This window comes from Uloborus diversus, chromosome 10 (genome assembly GCF_026930045.1).
Source record: "Uloborus diversus isolate 005 chromosome 10, Udiv.v.3.1, whole genome shotgun sequence".
NCBI lineage: Eukaryota > Metazoa > Arthropoda > Arachnida > Araneae > Uloboridae > Uloborus > Uloborus diversus.
Genome location: NC_072740.1, coordinates 48,518,398 through 48,540,451, shown reverse-complemented (window position 1 = coordinate 48,540,451; position 22,054 = coordinate 48,518,398). Strand labels below are relative to the sequence as shown.

The 22,054-nt window shown below is 32.1% G+C and overlaps 1 protein-coding gene across 1 annotated transcript in view; it reads right to left on the bottom strand.

Moving 5' to 3' along the window:
* LOC129230995 (transient receptor potential-gamma protein-like) overlaps positions 1-22,054 on the bottom strand; it is a 163,361-nt gene that overhangs the window by 46,525 nt on the left and 94,782 nt on the right. Inside the window, exon 2 of the mRNA XM_054865239.1 lies at positions 1,205-1,439. Coding sequence (XP_054721214.1) covers positions 1,205-1,439 — 235 coding nt within the window. The remainder of the gene's footprint in view (positions 1-1,204; positions 1,440-22,054) is intronic.

Here is a 22,054-nt window from a genome sequence, read left to right as displayed (position 1 = left end):
GAACTTTGACATCTTGAATTCAAATTATGTTTTTCGCAATCACGAGTGTGTGTATGTAGGCGTGTGTGGGGGATATGTGTGTAGAGGGTATGTGTATGTGTGTGTAGGCATGTGCGTTTGTGTCTGTGTGCTGGCATAACTGTGTGGGTAGTTGTGTGCATGAATGTGTGTCGGGGGGTATGTGTGTGTAGGCATATGTGTTTATGTCAGTGTGCAGGCATGAATGTGTGGTTTGTATGTTTTTGTGTGTGTGTATGTGTAGGTGTATGTATTTATGCATGAATGTGTGAGTAGTTGTGTGTATGTATGTTTTTGTGTGTGTGTGTATGTGTAGGTGTCTGTATGTATGCATGAATGTGTGAGTAATTGTGTGAATGTGTGTGTGTGTGTATGTTTTAGTGTGTGTGTGTACGTGTAGGTGTTTGTGTGTGTGTGTATGCGTGCGTGTGTGTAGGACATGGATGCAACCTGGAGACAGCTTTCGCTATAGGAGCAGCATCATGAGCAGCCCGTCGACGGTGACGGTGAGGAGGGTGCCGGTGGGAAAATAAAATCAAAGGACATCAAAACAGTCAAGTGAGAACAATAAGCAATCGTGATTGCTCAAAAAAATGGGAAAAAAAAGAAAGGAAAATGAAAAATTTGCAGTTACTGCCCTTTACCTGCACACGGCAGTATTGATTAATGTATTGAAGCAGTAATTGTATTTTAATATTGTTTAATTAGGTATCTTTAAACTATTCCTGTTAAGACGTTGCCCTGGCTATGAGGATACTTTGTAGACGGTTCCAAGGATGACTTGATAACAAGGTTCGACTGTACTGTACATAATCCGTAACTTAATATAATGAGAAAGATTTTCGCGCTTGATATAGTAAATGGGACTAGCGTCTCCTCATCAAGGACTTAGTTCCAGAAAAACAATAAAAAATAAAACAAGATTATTTTCCTTTAAGTATTGAAACTATATTTGGACGGTATTACTGTCTTAGAATTATCGTTGTCTTTATAATTACTATTTATGAAGAAAAAAAAACTTCTTGGAAAAAATAATAATTCAAAATAACATAAGATGAAACTGCATTTTTTTAAAAGCACATTCCTGTGTGATGTGCATTACATACTTTTAAAACTGTGGTAAATGGTGCAAAGTCGTACAGCATAATGTTTTTGCGTGCAAGTTATGTGTACAAAACATACTTACATGTGGTGCACCTTTTACGTGATGATGTTCTTCGTGTTCTAAAAGTAATTCTACAGCTTCAACAAATTCTTCATTTATTGCATGTAAAAGAGCATCCTTCGTTTCAACTTGACTATAAATGAGCAGCTGAACCATTTCTAAATTTTCGTTGTCTATTGCCATAAGCAATGCAGATCGACCAAGAGGGTCTGTGCAGTTTATGTTGATATTAGTATCCTTCGCGCTTTCCAGATACCTAAAAAGAAAAATGAAAAATATGTAAGCATCAACAATTGGAGTAATTGTTTTCATAGTAAAGTCATTTAGTGTTTTGATGCATGGAAGACTAACAAAGACAGCATTATGCAGAACATAGAGAACAACTATTCCGTTTTCGATTACTTCTATCGCATTCAGACTTGGGGGGGGAGGGGGATTTGGGATAATATTTTGCGCCAATTATTGATATAACTGACTCATGTATTGAATCAGTCACTTATTATCTTATTGATGTACTAAAACAAATTGGCCATTAAGTCAACGGGAGTCTAATTTTACAAATGATGAACTAGACAACAAATCAATAGTCGAAATAAGCATTAAAGTTTAAAATTTAGCTGAGAAATACATGTAACTCGTCTAAACAATATTTTAATTTTTGTCAATTCAACGAATGAATACCAAATATAATTTTTTAAAAAACCCTTTTAAGGAACGTAAATTGCCAACTCATTCGGAACCAATTTAAATCGATGAGTCCAAAAACCAGTCATTTGTTTGTTAAAACCAAGAAGAAGTCTGGTTTTCGAACTCATATATATATATATATATATATATATATATATATATATATATATATATATATATATATATATATATATATATATATATATATATATATATATATATATATATATATATATATATATATATATATATATATATATATTAAATCTATCCCTAGTAAAGCTATTGTTTACCCATTTAATAATAAGTACAAAAAACACATTTCGTGTTGAGTATTTCGTTGACTACTGCACGTTTGTTATTCCCAGTTATATATATGAATTACCGCGTTTTTATACATGAAACGCATACTCTTTAAAGCTCCTAGTCACTTTTAGTCCCGTTCACGGTTAATAAAAAAAATCCACAAAAAAATGTTTGTTTTATAGTTTTTTTATGAGTTTGAAGAATCGCATTGATCTGATTACGGTTAAGCAGAGGTCCGGAAAAAAGCCATGTTTTTAAATCTTACAGGAACGCATTTCTTAGACCCAGATTGCAGTAATAAAAGCAAGTTGAAATGATATTAAACGTTCTTCCATTGCAATTAAAGGGATTCTTTACGATTTGACTTCATTACTGCAGTTATCAGTCTTTCAGTAAATCAGTTTAACTTTTACTTATAAACGCCAATAGTTATTGCTAGTATAAATAACTTGTACTGTAAATGGTAGATACAATTTACATCACGTTATTTATTTGTTTGAGAAAACTTTTGTGAAATTGCATTATAAAAGTATGTATAATAACGAAGGTCAAACAGTGTTATATTTTGTAGTTTACCATATGTATGGAAATACTGTAATAAGTACTACTTGTAGATGCTTAGCTGAGATTATAACATTGGCATTATTCCATAATTTAATGCAATTCCATTAGGAGTTTTTTTGATAATTTAAATGAATGGGCATTTTTAAAATTCTTTATAAAACAAATTCAAAACCAATATAAATCACGATAATCAATAATTATTGATTGAACCAACTAAGATTTCTTAAAACAATATAAGTTATGAAAACGTTACGAAAATGTTTCGTAGTGAGAAGCATAGATGTTTTTAGTGTGTCCGCTATTTTCAACAAGTATGGTGTCCTACTTGTGCAAAAAAAGAAATCTTTTTATTATTGTATTACAACAATATAAAATCATTTTTCTATGATAAATATAACTAATATTCGCCAAAGGTATTGTAGTTCATATTTCGTTGAAGATATATTTCAGAATAACTGCTGTTGCACTTATTTATCTGTAGATTATAATACATATCAAAGTTTTGATAATATTTGTTGCTCTGATAAATTTCCCTTGCTTTATTTGTATTGATTTGTTTTGATTTTCTCTCCAGCTAAAGTATGATTTTAAGTACAGGCTATATTAGCTATGTAATTACATTTCAGAATTACTTGAGAAAACTACTTGAACCAAATTAGCCTTTGGCTTCCATAAAGTCCGCGCTGCATTACAAGATCCACTCAATTTAGATTGCTTTTGAGACAATCCGGGATTCAAAATGATCACAAATCAGGAAACTCTCCGCTTCTCTATAGAATTCAGTGTTCAATGCACAGCGGTAGATGCACATTTTACAAGAGAGGTCCTTTTGCTGATTTATCATTTGCATCATGTATTTCTAAGGTTTATTTTGCGGCGTAAGTTTTTTATATTTATATTTACAATTTAGTGTAAGAGTTTTGAGTTTTGGCTTTCGATTCTTATGTCTTTGAAAGTATGTTACCATTATATATCTAAATAAATAGTATCGACTATCTAAGAAACGTTTAGTTTGTACGGAAACCGAATGCTCATTTTTTAGGTAAGAAGTTCACAAATAATAATACAACCCAAATGCAAAATAATAGAATATCAGAACTGTTTGAACAAAAGTTTTTTCCCGAGTCGTGAAAAATGAACACATGCAAATTAAAAATACTAAAACTCGTTATTCATGAATGGGTAAATACATTTAAGCAACTTTTTAGATATTATTTCAACAATTTATGGATCATTAACGCATTGGAAAAAAAGATAGATTTTTATATGGGTCAAAAAATTAGAATAATTTATTTATTCTATTTGAATTTTAAAAAGTAGCGGAAGTATTTGCATACCTGTTAATCTGTAGTTTGTCACAAGTATGGAGCTTTGCGCCCGGATAATTTAACGCTCTTTTAAAAGCTTTTTATTGCTTAAAATGGGTCGCTAAGGTGTTAAATAGGAAAAAACCAAGTTACATATTGTATCATTTCATAAAGTTAAAAAGAAACTGTCCAACTCAATTCAAATGAACGTTTTACAATCTTTGGTATGTAAGATTTTAAAGGAATTTAGAAGGACTGACCAACTAAAAAGCAAACGAAGTAAACAAAGTAGAAAAATTGTAACAGCTGGCAGAAATGAACCAAAATTAAAGTAAATTCTCCAAAATAATCGTTGAAATATGCTTCTTCTATCCAAAAGTGTTGGACAGAATGTATAGTTATCTTATCCACGCCAGCTACACTTAGACGGTGGCATAAACTGCAGTTTTAATTTTGGATCGACGAAGTAAGACCAAAGATAAACATGAAGCAGAAACGTGCTTGACTCTCCTGGAGCAAAGAGAAGCTCAAACAGGGGCAACGAGGCTGGAAAAGCATTATATTTAGAGTTGATTTTTTTTTTTGAAATATCTGTTAACAAAAAAAGGTGTCCGAGTTTGACGTTTAAAATGAAAAGCGTATGGGAAATCCCATGCAAAACGTTCTCTCCACTTTGACACACCCTTCTTGGATTGTGGGTGCAGGAGGGCTGCTGGAATTGGGAAGTTATATATATCTTAAAATAAAACAATGCGTGTATTCCGCTGTTTATCAATAATACTGCATGATACTTCATATGAGGCAGAACAGTAACATAAGCATTTAGTGACACATTTTATCTTTCAGGAAGATAAATCGACTCATAGATTTTAGACAAAAAGAGGAATTTTGGTATTAAACCGGTCAAGCAACTCTACCAATCTCGATACGATCAAGAATTTGTGGTACCGTCAAATCTAAAGAAAGCAATTCAAGACCTGATGCCCACCAACAAAATTGAACTCGTTGCCGCATTGAAGATGGTATGGAAACAGTGTCAGGCACGATTAATGTAAACAGGTGGTAGAATCCGTGTAAGAGGAAGGATAAAAGCTTTGAATCCAGCAAAAAATGACGCATTCTAGCATTCATATTGTTTTTTTTTTTTCTTTCTTAAGTGTTTTCTCCCTTTAATTTGATATTCTAATTTTTTGCCTCAATATAAATCTTCATCACTATAAACTTTTGAATTATTCTGCCTAAGATTATTTTTAATTGAGTATATTTGAAATGAAATGCACATTGTAAGGTCTAAGAAAGGTGGCACGTTCATTTAAATACCTAATTTGCACTTATATTTGGTTAGAATAAACTTTTTTCCAAAAAGTGGGAATTATTCTATTATTTTGAATTTGGGTTGTATTATGTTCCTGCTTTTATATATTTTTGGAAGTAAATATGGGTATTAAAAAATTCTCGCAGAGCAAAAGGTATTTCCAAGCTTACTAACAACATTTTCTCTCTATCGGAAAAATCGCATCTGTCCAAAAAAAAAAAAAAACTTAACCCGGATACTAGCCATAAAAAATAGCCGGGGGCATTTTCCTAACATGAGATTATTGACTTTTGCATGAGGTCTGATAAGCTTACCCAAACGAATAAATTTAGGACAGATTTCTTCTCATGCATACATCCTTCTAAAATGGATTTCTCTTTAATCGATCTCCTCTTTTTTGTTCGAACATTCTCCCAAACGCTTTGCAGCATGAAAAAAAGGCCTTTGTCGCCAGCTTCATGAATTCAATTTATTCTTCGGAGCCGGAGTTTAACATATGCTTGCACTTCTGTTCCACGAAATACATTTGCATGAGCATATCGAATTTCAATTTATATAAAGGTTTAGAATCAGGGACCTTCTATTTAATTCTGCTTTTCTTGGGTTCAAAACTATATCTAAAACAAAAAAACTTCTAAATCATTTCCTAAGTGAAGGATAGAAACATCACACACACACACACACACACACACACACACACACACACACACACACACACACACACACACATATATATATATATATATATATATATATATATATATATATATATATATATATATATATATATATATATATATATATATGTATATATATAGGGTAGACCGAGGCACGTTTACGCATGGGGTATGTTTGCGCAGAGCCCTTTTTCAAAAACGAGTTGTAACTGGAGAGACAAGTCATACCAGATTGATGCTGCTTCCTAGCAAATATTCTCACAAGTTTTTGAGCATCAGTCGAGCTTTGGTTTAGCGTGCGGATAGAAAAATCTGTTTTCTACCAAGCCGAGTAAATTTTGTGTTGAACGTTTTGAAGCTTGTTGTGAATAAATAATACTTTGTTTAAAACAAATACATAAAAACAGCAGAGTTTTATCCTTTTTAAAAAATTGTATTTGTATGGACAGAATAATTATTAAATATTTTTGCACGTTAAAAATAAATCTAAACTTGTCGACGGGGAACGTTTACGCATTTTCATCGGGATGTACTTACGCACGTTTTTACTACTCTGTCTTACTTCTAAACGGGCCCCCGACGCTTTATCCGCTCTTTACTGTTTTAAACCTTTAGTATTTTCAGGTTATTTAGTGTTGAAAATCACCATGCATTTTTAATTAGGTAACAGATTCGTATTTTATATCTTACAATCATATAGTGTTGTCTTAGTGCCTGTTCAGCTATAACTTTATACACTATTCAGCGTGTAATACATTTTCTTTATTTGAAAGATGGTAAGACATTACGTTCAAAACACTATCAGAACCACGTTAGATGTCAAGATAATGAAACGGCATATCGATAATCCAAGTTTTTCTCCCTTCCACATCATCACATGTGGGCTATCCCAAATGAGACCATTTGAAAAAGTAGGACCAAAGCTTAGGAACAAGGAAAAGAAAAAAAAAAGAGAATGCTCACGATCCAAACTGATATCCCAAATTAAGAAAACCTTAGTCAAGAGCAGTTAGAAGTTACATTAAAAAAAACTAACTTGAATTCTGAAATTTTGAATTCAAATTATGTTTTTTGCAATCACGAGTTACGACAGGACCCTACTCATTGGGGGCTATTGTTTCAAGAAACAGCCCCTGTCCCCCCAAGTCTACCCCTCCTCCTGGGCGGTTACGTGTGTATAGTTGTGTGTGTGTGTGTGTGTGTGCAGGCGTGTGTGTATGTGTAGGCCCGCGTGCGTGCATATGCAGGCTTGTGTGTGTGTAGACCTGTGTGTATGCACGCAGGCGTGTGTGTATGTGTGTAAAGGCATGTGTGTATGAGCGCGCGTGTTATAGGACAAGGACGCCATGTCCTACACACGCGCGACCTACCAGGAGAAACGGATTCCAGGAGGCAGTGCTCGGAGCCGCACCTGCAGAGGCCGGTGGGCGGTGGTGCTGGTGTCCTTGGTCCAAGTTGAAAAAGGAACCACAACATCAAGGATGGTGAAATGAAAGCAATAAGCAATCGTGATTGCTCGAAAAAAAAAAAAGCGCAGAACAGAACAAAAAGGAGAAATTACTTTAAAATTTACAAGTTTCTATTGAAGTAGAAATATAAGTCATCAAAGAAAAAAGAGTGAAACCAAAACCTGCGACAGGGAAAAATCTAGTACACTCTGTAAAAAGGAAATTAATGAACGATTCTGTTTGCGAAGTAGAAAATTGTACTTGCATCTATTCTTTGAAAGCACACAATTAATCGAAAAAAAGGATAAGACAGGGTTCCATGTCTTAGATGTCAAAACGCAGTCTCATGACAAGTATGCGAAATGAGACATACTTTATTTTTGTTAGTAAAATCTAACAGTGATGAAGAAGATGACTAAATAGTTTATATTTTTGATTAGAAATAAGCCCTGTGATTTTTTGTGATTTTCTTATTTTTAAAGTGTTTTAAGAGAAATAAAACATTTAAATTTGGTTAAACATCTATATCACTTACTCCTTGGTATCATTTTTAATATGCGTAACCGTGCCCCACTCGATGCGTAAACTTGTCCCGTGTTCGGGGTGAGTTTATGCATTAGACTTGGACTCAAATAACATTTTTTTTACGGTTAAAAACATAAGCTGAGCACCAACTGAATATACAAATTTTGACTTAATTAACTGCTTTGTAAAAACACAAAGCCTAAAACTTCCTAGGTTCAAAGATAAAAAATAGAAAATTCATTGAAAAAAAATCCGCGTAAACGTGTCCCAGTCTAGCCATATTTGTTTCTTCTTAGAATGTGTAACTCTAAAAATGGATATTATTTATTCCTTAAATGTTGTACCTGTATTGAAATGTACAATTCAATGTGAAGATTAGTTTAATCATCTGTAATGAGTGTTACCCATTTATTTTGTAATGTACTTTTAAGTATAAAAATATGCAATCCTGCAGTAATGTATTTTTTGTGGAAACAAGAGACCTAGTTAAATTTTCAGACACAACGATAGAATTTTTTCCAGCGAAGAATTTTTCTATAAATCTCATGAGTGTTTCTTGGAACAAGTAAAATTTATGAAGAGGAAGTAACACGTATGATAAAAGAGACCCAAATAAAGAGTAGATCCATAGTTATAGATATTGTATCACCTTCAACTCATACCTCTATCAAAGAGATATATATTTTTTCACATAGCTATGTATAATAAATTAACATTTATTAAAAATTGAAGAGTGAACAATGACCCAAAGCTAATGTTTGCAAAAATGAAATGTGTATGCGTTGTTTAGGAAAAACTCTAATTCTTAAGATGTGGTATTCAAATAACTACATATATTTTAGAGAAATTACAGATAAAACTCAGCAATAAGTTTTTTAATGAGTCCACCTCTCATGAGTGTTACCGTCTCTCATGAGTGTTACTATAGCTAAAATTCAGCATTTCTATAAATAAACTTATTCTTCTATCTTCAAAAATGGGTTTCAATCTTGAAAGTTTTAGCTCTTCATGATTATTGCAATGAAAACATTAAATGTTTAATTCAATATGTTTTTATTGTAAACTGTAGCCTTCATTTAGGTAACAAAGTAACACTCATAAGAAAAACAGTATACAAATACTTAAAATTTCTTAAATAAATAAATATTTATACCACTTTGACTTATTACTGAGTATTTAAGATAGTTTAATCAGGATTTGTTGGATTAGCTACTTTTAAATATAAAACTACAGAATGTTTTGTAATGGTAACAATAATGAGAAAAACGGTGACTTGCCAAAAAGTTTTTTGGAATTTCTAAAATCTAACAAATTAACTCTCAAATAAAAACCTGGTTAAAAAGCTATAAATTGTAAGGAATTAATGCCTAGACAAGTTTTATTCAAATTGTTCAAATTATGTCAAACCTATATAATGTATCAATTCATTTGAAAATCACCCTTACTGTAAAAATATTATATAAATGCGGATTTTTTTTAATTTCGTACTTAAAATATGAGATTTGCAATGTTTAGCAATTTACAAATCGATACATTTATATATTGTAAAGACAAATTATTTAGAAAAATGAAAAAGCTTATTTACGTTAGTTACTTCGTTTAAAAACACGACAGAAGAAGTTATTCTTGTGAAATCAAGTAATGCTAGGTCATCATCATCAGAAAAAAATGTAATGTTTCAGGATTGCGGGAAGAGGGTATTGTAATGGGATTCAATTTCTTAGCTGAAACAAAGTACATCAAAAAATACTGTTGTAATACTTTTAATGTTACAGATTACAAAAATAGTAACATTGAAGATAAATATACAAGGAACTCCTGCAGTAAATGCTTAAAAATACTTTATACTGTGATTTCGTAGACATTGGAATTTACTGCAAATGACATCCACCTAAAAAGTTTCCTGATCAAAATTCAGGTCAGGTTTTGTTTTATACGGAAGATAATCCAAGATTTTCTGAACAAGTCTGAAAAATGTTATAAACATCATATTACAGCAATGCCTCAAGAAATAAACGGGCCTTATGGCTTGGGTTTTCTAGACTCGTTCCGAAGGAGACGACGCGTGTTTTTCCTTTTAAGATAAAAGTTGAGAAACAAGACCTTGTTAACTAATTTTCGCCAATAAATCTAAAATCTAGTTTTCTTTTACTTCTTGGGTTTTTAAGTAGTCTGGTGAAATACATTTTTTCAAAGTCATTTGTAATGGCGTTTAAAATTATTAATCTGTAAACTTTTAAAGACGTAAAATATGTCATTAATATTAAATGGAAAACTGCTTTAAATGTTATTTTAAAATTATAATTTGTCAAATAACTAAACAGGAAAATGTTTTAATATAACCAAAACCATCGTTCAGCCGTATAGTAATGAAAATATAGTTAACAGTTAGGTTGAAATTGAAAAAAAAAAAACTGTTTTCTAAGACTTTTATGTCTGAAAATTTACTTCAGCAATCTTAGTTCAATGGTTGAGTTACTATGCGTTACTTAATGAGAAATTGTATGAATTTTTTTTATCAAATATCAATTTTACGTACAAATTTAATAACGCAAAAAATATTCAGTTCCGTTGAATACATCAGGTTTTTTAAAAAATTTTTAAATTTTTTATGCTTAGTAATTTCAACGACAATTCTTAGTGACATTATATCAATGCTTTGTTAAATTTTAATTATGATCGCAAACTCAAAGATTTTAGAGTTAGTTATACAAAACAGGAAGATTAATTTCAGATAAAATCTATGCGCGCATTACTAAGTGTAAGCATATCAGAAGCACAATTACATAACAAAAAGTATTTTAAAAAAAAGAGTGCTGTCATGTAAACTTACTGTTTACAAAAAGCAAGTGTAACTGTATTTTATAATTAGTATTATATTATTGCATGTATTTAAAATTGTGTTACATTTTTTTTCCAAATCTTTTGTAATTTAGCACGATAAAAATAATGTACAGAACATCGCACATAATTCATAAAATTTGCGGTTCATAAGACATTTCACGTTACATTTTTCTTTAATCAACTCTTTCCAATTTCCTGAGTGCTGATTAGCCATCTCGTTCGTAAAGTGTAAGAAATGTTATTTATTATTTCTTTTTTTTTTTTCATTTTTACAAAAAGAGCTTTAATTATTGTATGGTAAACCAAACAAAAATTGTGGGCCTTAACTTTTGTAATCACATTTGATGAACTGACATGTTGCAAAATATCCACCAACCAAAACCATATCGGACTAAACTAGAGACAACACTAAAAATGAGTATTTAAGCATTCAACAGCATTTTGTATTGATGTAATTTTAATCGAAAACAATTTTTGTCGTTTACTATTATTATTATTATTATTAAAGGTAGAAAAGCTTAAATAACATTTTTAAATAGCATGTTAAATATATTAGAATGGAACATAAGCTAAAATAATCTAAATATAGGTCTAAGAAGAAAAATAAAAATCATTTATTAGGATTTTTTACAGGCTCGAAAACATGTTGATATTTTACATGAAACTAAATATTTGTAATATTAAATATCGTATACTAGATATATATGTCTGTATACTTTTAAAAATTGAGCACACATTTTCACGTTCGTTATTACAGAAACAGTCCAAAATATCACTTGACAGACTTAAGATACCTAAAACTAATGGCAGTGCAATTAGAAACGGATTTATTACAACGAACCATAAAGTTAACTTAGTTTCCTTTAAAACGAGTTCTAAATTATTTGCGCCGAATAAGAGCACTGCTTTATTTCTTTAACTTGAAGCGCTGAAGTTTTAAGTATGTCTAGTGCATTTATCAAGGCTTAAATTGCATTCGAGCTAATGTCAGAGATCAGCTCTTTCAATTCTGTTTTTTTTTTCCTTTGAAACATTTTTTTCCCCGTAATCGACAGTTGAAACTGGTTAAAAACTTTTGTATAGTAATAAATACTGAAAATATGTCAATATGTGCGTTTAATGAGTGTTTACTATTAACTAATTGAGGATATTATTTGCTATAAAATTAGTTTTACTCGTATAAATATTTTAAACAGTATGCATGTATACAAATATGTTTGGTGAAAGAACAAATTCAGCTGAAAATTTCAGCATGCTCGCATAAGGTTTTTTTTTTTTTTTTTTTTTTGAAATACATTATTTTAAAGTAAAATACATTGTTTCAAAATAAAAATCAATGACTTGAGAGATGCTAAAAACAATTAGGGAGTCTCGAAATAAATAACGAATTTGATTAAATTGAGAAACGTTAAGCAAATTGGCCAAAAGATGGCGGCACAAAGTCTAACTCATTGTGATTTTCAGCAGACGCGGTCTGTAGTATACTCAGGAGCCCAAATTAGCGGATAGCTTTAGTTTTTTATTATCCGGCAGACGATAGCATAACCGCTTTGTAATAACAGAATAAAGAATAAAATTTCCATCCAATTTTAAATAATCTTATCAAGCTGAGGGGCGCACTGAACGTAAACTTTAGGGGATGGAAATTCTCAATCTGCCTAAAAATACTTCAAATTTTCCCGAATGATAAGATACGGGTATGTGCACATCAAGAACATCTAGTGAAAATTGACACTCGGGCAGTCAAAAAATTCCAAAATTAAATTATTCCTCCAAATTTGCCAAGTACGGAACTTTTTGGGAGGTCACAATGACCTCCCGTGACCTTCCATTGGGACGTCCCTGATCAAGTTTACAAATATTGCTTGCTGTTAAAAAAAGTGTTGGATTTTGGAATTTGCTAACGAATTTGATTTTGGCAATAATCAGAAAATTTCTTAACTATCAGCTGTCAAAAATATCTTTGTAAAAAGATGATTGATTTGTCGTTAAAACTGTTGTTTTATCTAGATTTTTAAGTTTTTTTAAAATTTTAACAATCTGATATTTGACTTGTTGGCATAGGCATTTAATACAGGCAGAGGGAATTATCTTTACTTTGATTCAGAGCATGTTTAGTATATTATTTTGCACTCAGGCACGTTACTTCGAGGAGTCGGGGTGAGGGCCAATTCACCGTGATAAATCAAAGTTTTCAGCACATAAATGTGTGTGATTTTCGTTATTTTCTGATAAAATTTGCAATGAGCATGCAACTTTCCTTCTCCTCGCCCCCCCCCCCCCGCGGAAAAATTAAAAAAAAAAAAACGGATGGGCCTGTTTGCACCCTTTTTATTTATCTATTTATTCATTTTTCAAAATTCCCTGCAATACATACAATCAAACGGTAGCACTTATTCTTTATGTTAACATACTTTTGGTAGTTCCTGGAGTTTAGTTGTCATTTTTATGCAAAAAACCTTTTTTATACTTTTGCTTGTAAACAATAAGTAGTAATACTTAAATGTTTTATTTTACTCGAACTGAAATTAAACTTATTTTAACATAACAACCATTGCAACATAATATTAATATGGCTCATTGATTTTTTTAAGTGGGTTAGAACTTTCATATTGAAAATGCCTGAAAAAATTCAGATTTTACTGTAAAATTTTTATAATTCCGACACAATCCAATATTAGAGTGTTGACGTTCCAACAGCCAAAATGGGACAATGCGTCTGGTGATTAAATACATGATGGTGGTAGTAAGAAAACTCTTCATTAGAAAATAACTTTTCTGTAACATGCTACTTAAAGATTTATTTTAAAACTTTTCCCCTGAAATATGAGTTAAGATAAAAGGAATCATGGGAAGCTTAGAATTAAACAGAGCTTGATTACCGCAGGGGCATGTGGGGCACAGGCAGATCTCAAGGGGGTCTAAAATCCCCTTAATTTATCATGATAATTAAAAATAAATAATGATTTCACTCAGAATCTAGAGTACGATGATATCATTGATATTTTTGCAAATGCCAAGGCAAGAAAAAAAAATCTTTTATTTGTTGATAAAAACTCCCCTTAAAAATTCCTTATAATAATTTAATCTCTTTGCAAATCCCAAAACCACTCTAAGTTTAGTCTGTATCTACTATTAAAAGTTATACCATAAATAATTTTGACATTTACGGTTTACTTCAGCGGATAAAGTTGAACCATATCTTGTATAATTATCGTACACTGTATATCGTGTACTTTTTAAATGTATATATTATATTGTGATATGAGGTACCACCAAATTTAGCATGGTTGTGTAAAAACGCAAGTATCAAATTATTTTGTAGCTTCAATAGGATAAGCGAGAAGGGCAGGGGGGGGGGGGCACAAAATGAATTTCATGCCTAGTATTTCCAAAACTCTTAGTCGGGCCCTTGGGTGAATGGAACTACCCTGAAATGGAAATGTGCCTCATGTCAAGTGTCAGAATGATCGGGCTCTGGAATTAAAATGTACATCATATATTTTGCAGAGATTTTAATACTGATACCAGTTTAGAAATAACTTCTACATTGAATTTGGAAGTCGATATACTTGTTTTTATTTCTACGTAAGATACAGACAACGAGCTGAAAACTTACATAAAATTAAAACGTTTGATACACCCAAATATTATGAAATTAAGAACATATTAAATCATTTTACAATGGAATATTGCTTTTAAAAATGTACTTAGAAAATGTCTGGAGAATAAACGATATTGCTTAAGGCGTAAAAATAACAATGCAAAAAATCAAAAGCGTAATAAGTAACACGTAAAACGTAATTCCTCTGCTTCGTTTTCATCCAAAGTAAAAAATAATGTTTTTTGTCACTGAAAATGTGCGATATTTTCATTTAATTTCATAATACCGTATCTTATAGACAAGCGTTTCTTAATTTCTTTGATCAGTGGAACCCTTTTAAGTGCTCACTTTTTTCGTGGAACCCTTAGTTTTCTGTGAATAGTTTGCAGTGGTGTAGCCAAGGTTCTTTTTAAAAGGGAGCTAGGTTCTTATCTCAAAGAGACTATCACATTAACTATTTGTCGTTAAATTGATAAATAAATAGACTTCATTATAGATCATGGTAATGATTGTTTTTAAAACACCAAAACACTCCTATTTGCATAGGTGACTGGTGCCCCAAAAAAGTGGGGGGTCAATGGATGTGCGAGATCGGGGGGGCAGGTTCGGTGGATGACACACCCTTAAAGCTAAATTTTTTCTTCAAAAGTTAGGCAATTGAATTTTTACGTCATTATTAATGATTTGACCTTCCGAAAATTCGAGAAACGGACTCAAAAAGCAGGACCAGATGGCCACAGAAAATTCTCCCCTTTAAAATCAAAGTTTCATTTTAATTTTCCGGAATAATAACATGAAAAAAGCATAAAACAAACACTAATTAAGTCAGTTCTTTCTTTAAACACGTGAATAGATCATCAGAATAATTTTTCATTCGACTCTTAGTTTTGAACTTGGAAAAGTGTAGGGGCAAAGTCTCTTTACTGTTGAAAGTGAGAGGGCAATTGCAATTGCGCCCCTTGACCCCTCGTACGAGCCGCCTATGCCTGTTTGCGATTCTGAGTTTTTTTAAAAAGGATAAATAACCTCAGAATTTACATAAACATAACAGTAAGCAAAATAAAATAAAGTAAAATATACAAACTATAAAACGTAAATTACAAACGTCATAACAAAACATTAAGAAAATCTTGATTATAGTTCAACATGAGTTAGTAGTAAATTCAACACTAAAGAGCGCCAAAGGCACTGTCCGCAGTGTTATTTAATTGATTTAATATGGAGTACAAACACAAATATGTATCAAACAGTAATATTTACAAATTAATTTTACACAAGTAATAAATATTTCACACAGAACAATAATTCGACTGTTTGACTCCAGAAAAAAAAACAATTTATGTATGAGTTATATGATTAAATATTTTCTTAATACGGAAAAGAAATACTGATGTGTTTTACCTACAATAGTGTTACTAGTTCAATGAAATTTACAAACAAAACCGTTTTTAAAACTTAAAAACTAAAATGTCTCTTATTTAACAACAATTTTTAAAGTTATTTATAAATCAGAGACTTTGATGTCACTGTATAATATGTTGAATTAAATTGGTCCTCACTCGTTGAATATCAAAACTGTGCCTTCATCTGCTGCCATAGATGCGGGGAGAGTGGCTAGTATTAATAGAACATTTTAAATTTGCGTCAAAAATGGTAATATTTGGTAATGGTGCAGGGGGGAATTAGGGGTGTCCTTCCATAAGTTTTACAACATTGAAGTCACTTTTAAACTATGTTTGGTGATATTAGGGGGTCAGTAGCTTCTTCCGGATTTTTTTCGAAATTGAAGTGTTTAAAAGTGAAAAAGAAATGCTTTATGACTGACCTTGGAAAAATTTCGAAGTTAAATCTTAAAGGCACAATTTCAGGCCACAAATAAAAATATTCCTATAGTGGCTAACCCTGATGGGTAATAAAGCTCAGATTAGTATACCGAAAGTAAAAAATTTATTTTTAATTTTGAGAAAGCGTTTTAATCTATTTTTTAAGTGACAAATTTGAAAGATGTGAAATGAAAACTTGCAAGTCTCATGGAACCCCTGAGAGAGTTTCGTGGTACCCTGGGGTTCCGCGGAACACAATTTAAGAAACGATGTTATAGACAATTCTGCTAATCAGAATAATGTAACAAATTTCATGATACTACTTAAATATGCAGAAAGGCATTTAGAGCATCGACTATTGAGCGTTCAGTCAACTTCATTTTTTTAATTGAACGTACTAGAGAACATTCAAGTCGGTATAGTGTAAAAATAAATTAAACATATACATTCTCTATAAAAATTAAAGCCAAAAGTAATAAGAATGCACCAGGATATGGTGCTGCTTGAATTTCTACCCTCCAGAAAGTGTCTTTTTCGCGAACCAGTTTTTTTTTTTTTTTTTTTTTTTTGTACAATTTAAACTAGCATGTGACATTGCAACCGATATATTAGTCTGCATAGAACAAAACCAAGTGCATTAAATCCACGCGAATTATTGAATGGATATTATATAAGTAAATCACAAACAGGAGAAAAATTAACATTAATTCTTTTAATTCAAAACAGTCAAAGATATAGCCAAGAATAAATATTAACAGAAAACTATTATCAAATATAGGTCATTCTTCAAAAAAAGTAATTTTTCTGTCGCACGTCTTTTACAGTATAAACATTTAAGAACAATTCATTTAACAATGCTTTTTAATTTTAACCAAAAATATAAATATTTAAACCTGCCAACAATTTTTTAATAATATTTTTTATTTTAGTATATTTTTGGTTCACAGCATGTGAGTTCTCACCTCCGTGGCATGTCACACACCTGATGTGACTGTTTATGTTGCTTAATAACTAGTTTAATTAAAAGTATATACTTATTTATTTATTATTCTTTTCACAAGTGTCTCAAATACCAATTTTTTAAGTCTATTTAAATTTTTAATATTGTGTTTTAGTTCGTTTTAGTAGGATAAGGAGTCATATCACACAATAAATTCTCTCCTCCGTTAACTAAACACAAAATGCCATTCATCATTAACACGTGAGTCATTCCATGTCAAGTGACCTAGGGGTCCCCACTCGACCATCTCCGATTTGGATGAAATTTTATAGAGGAGTAGAGATGCCTTTGAAACTAATCAATGCAAATTTTCAGCTTCCTAGATCCAAATCTTGAGGATCTAGGATCTCCGAAAAATGTGATCCAAGATGGCGGATCAGCTTTTTGTACCAAATTGCCAAGTTTACACCAATTCTACAGCAAATTTTATTACACTGAAAGCCTGAAATTTTAGGCGCTTAAAGTATGATTGACTGTTAGTATATTCAAGTATTTTTGTGAATTTGAGCTTGTTAGATTTTGTGTAGCATGCGCGTGAACTTGTGAAAAAGCGCGATGGGAAATTTTTTTCCTGGATTTTACGTTGTCATAAAATCTGAACAAAAATAATCCAAAAGCTCGTACTGCGTGATTCCATCGCAAAAATGCTTGTTTTTAATGGGTTACAGTTACCGAGCTTAAATATGTATTTTCTGGAAGATATTGTGATTCAAAGTAACTATCGAAACCATTCAAGTGAAAAATAGCATTTTTCAAAGCGCTATAGCTCAAGTTTGTCACCTCGCATCTTCTTTTCGTTTATACCATTAGAAGGAACACACTTTTCCCTTTCAAAATAAGTTTTTTCTTCGATGGTGTTCTTTCGAATAAGGATAAAAAAACGAGCTTGAAATTATGTCAGTCGTAACGAATAGCCATGTTCAATCTCAGATTACAAGACATTTTTAAACACTGGAAGCCTGAAATTTTAGGAACTTAACGTAATTTTGGTTGTCAACACGTTCTAGTATTTTTGTGAGTTTGAGTTCATTAACTTTTGTGTAGAACGCACTCAAAGTCTTGACGAAACGCCGCAGAGAAACTTTTTCCTGGATTTATAGTCATAAATTCTGAACAAAAATGATTCAAATGCTCGAACTTTGTAATTCTATTGTCGATATACATGTTTTTAATGGGTTATAGTTGCAGAGCGTAAGTATTGATTTTCTAAGACATATTGTCATCCGAAGTGGCTATCAAAATAGTTCACATGAAAAATAGCCTGTTTTAATGCCCGGTAGCTCAAGTTTGTCACTTTGCATCTTCCTTTCGCTGGTACCTTGAGAAAGAACATATTTTTTCCTATAAAAATAGGTTGTCTTTTAGATGGTGTTCTTTCAGATAAGCGGGAAAAAATGACCCTGCTATACTATTTATCGTTACCGAGAAAATCTCGTTCTTAAATAAATAAAGAATGGTGAATGCCGTGACATCCGACTTATAGGGATTTTGCAACTGTTATTAGTCAGAAATAGTTTCTTATTAATCATTTAAAAAGTTCTTTTGTAAATGAAATATGTTAAAATCAGAAAAGCATTTTGTTCAGGAAACGGAATAATACACTAAAAAGAACAAAATAATTTTCTTTTCTTCTTCTTTTTTTTTTAAATCATATTTCATTTACAAAGTATCCTTTTAAATGATTAATAAAAAACTATTTCTGACTTATAACAGTTGCAAAATCCCTATAAGTCGGTTGTCACCAATGGCGTACTGGGCCGCCGGGATGTTGGGAAAATTCCCTTTGCGCCGGCGCCTGTCTTTTTTTTTTTTTATGAATTTTGTATCGGATATTGCGGCGCCTGGTACCATAAGATTTATTGTATGAGATGAACAAATAAGACGACTTAACATCATAAAACTACGCGCGTATACCATCCCTTTTTAAAATCAAAGTTACCTCCATTTATCGGTTTAATCAAAATCGTTAATGTAAAATGCTTTTTTTATTCCCATCCAAATCTATACCTCCTTCACCCAAGGAATAAAACGGCTGCGGAGTTTCCCCCTCCTTTTTTTAAAATAAAAGTGACATGAGAGGATTTTTTTTTTTAATTTGAAGTATCAATTCGCGAATCTAACAATAAGTAACCATTCAGCGCCGACTTGAACTCAGTTGAAACTATAAGCCTTTCCCCTAAAATTTTTGAATAATGCCGTGGTTTCCAGATTTTTTTGAACCAAGGCGCCTATCTCGGACATCTAACTTTCGTACGGCGTCCATCTCTCTATAACTCAGTGACAAAGCCAGGGTTTTTAGTCCTGGTGGGGGAGGGGGGGCTAAGGTCAAAATTTCTTATGTTGTCTTGATGACGCTTCCAATGAAGCAAAAGAAAGGCAAAAACTTCGGTTTCACTGCGCACGGGGAGTGAGGCTGCAGCCTCATATACATACACACACACATAGCTTCTTTCCTAGATTCATCACTGATATAACTGATCATAACTAACAGACAAAAATGAATAAAACTGGTATGCCTTCATTGCATAGCCCTTTATTTTTATTCATGATTAAGAAGCGCTGCGAAATTTTTCAACAGTTCATATAATTCTCTAATAGTGAAGAAAATGAAAATTTCGTGTCGCCGGCGCCCCCATGAAGACTTTACGGCACTCTAATTTACCCTCCCCCCCCCCCAGCAGACTGGAAAACAAAATTAAAGGTAGGAGCCACTAATTTTCAAATAAGAGATTTTTTTTTCGTCAAAAATATTTTCTTTTAAATCATTATTAAATGTAGCGCATGTTTACACAAAATTGTTGTACGCGCGCATTATACTTCTCATTTTCAACTTATCACACTTAATAGCGTTAAATTTGGGCTTTTTCATAGGATCAGATTATCCTTTTAATCATTTCATTTGACATTTTTCACACTTCTACATACCTTTTCCCTTTCAGGTGCTGCTACTTTTTTTTAAAGGCGGCAAATGTCACCACTACTCAATAAATTTTATTTAAAATTCAAAACGTGATCAGGAGCGTAACTAGGAGGAGCAGGGGGACACCAACCCCCTCCCTACGGGCGCGAAATTGAAGATATGATTAAAAACATTTCTCCCAACTTTAAATGAAAAAGAAAAAAATCAATCGAAAATCAATTTTGTCGACTAAAATCAGCGGCAGCCACCGTTGGGGTACGAGAAACATAACTCGCTGCCTTACCCCAGCATTATTAAAGATCACCAAAATTTCCATTTAAAGTACTTCAATTTTGAAAATTTTCAGGGGATAGCATCTAGATGACCCACATCATAAAAGATCGTTTAAAATTTAGCATATTGGATTTCAATTTCAGAAACTTACTAGAGGAGCCACCCTAACTTCAGCGAAATTTATTATAATTCCCGAATTTCGGGAATTATTTATTATAATTCCCGAAATTATAATAAATTGTCTACAATTTCGTTTTAGCTCTTCAATTTCAAAATCTTTCCAGAAGAGAGTCCCCGAACACCATCCCGTCCTCTAAAGTTATCAAAGGCAGCATACAGCTATGCCATTTAAGACTGAAATCTTCGCTTAATTGAAATCTTCGCATATTATTGAGAAACATCCAAGATCCTGCATTATAATTTACCTAACTGAAGTCCGCTGAAATATACGTTTCAAACATTTTTGATCGGAAAAAAAATAGCGTATCGTTACAAACCTATTACGAGATTTAGTTCAATAAAAAAATGAATGGATAAATAACATAATAGCATTATGTAGGTCGCTGTAATATGTTTTAAAAAGAAAACAAGTTAAAATAAAATACCAAAACAAGTATACAAAAAGTAGTGAACGAGATTTAAATAATGTAATGAATTAATAATAAGCTCTCAGTGTTTGAATGTTTTAAAGTGAAGGTAAACCAAAACTTTATCCCGAGTTTTAGGAGGCATGATGTTTAAATTAAAATAAAGTGGGGGGGGGGGGAGACTCTAGAGTCATCACTCCAAAATGTGAAAAGTTTTCTCTTTGGAGCCGCAAGCTCTTGTATTTCAAATAAATAAAAATATCAGGCTGGAAATTTAAAATTTCATTTTCGAAAATCTAAAGCACTCAAATGGGTTTAGAAAAGAAAACTGGGGGAGCGCTTTCCATTACATTTTCACCAATAATAAAAACAAATACGTAATACGTAAAAAGAGAGAAGAAAGCGGAAGAGTGGGAAGTCCCCGAACCTTATATCACTTCGTTTTTGGTCGCCAAAGGTAGCCGAGAAGCGGGTTTTTTAAATCTTGATTTTGAAAGAATTCCGAGGAAGAGTTCCCTAACCACATCGTCTACAGTCACCAAAGGCGGCCTAAAATTACTTATTTAGGTCTTCAATTCCAAAAAACTTCCAGGAGAGCGCCACACTCAAATATTCGTGAAACGCAACCACCCCATCATTCAAAATCGTTTAAAATTTCGGTTTTAGGACTTTAATTTCTAAAAATTCTAGAAGTCCCTGAACCTCCCTTCCCCCTAATATCACCATAGATAGTCTTTTTTAGGGCTTAAATTTCTAAAAATTCCAGAGATTCCCGAACCTCCCTTCTATTCTAATATCATCAAAGACGGTCTAAAAATATGGTCGTTTTTAGGGCTTCAATTCTGAAACGATTTCCGAGAGGAGCTCCCGAAAAGCCTAATACATCGTCGAAAATAGTCCGCAATTTTTTCCCGGAACTTCAATTTTAGAAAATTTCCGAAGGAAAGCCTACGAACCTCTCTGCCCACTAATATTACCAATGCTCGTCTAA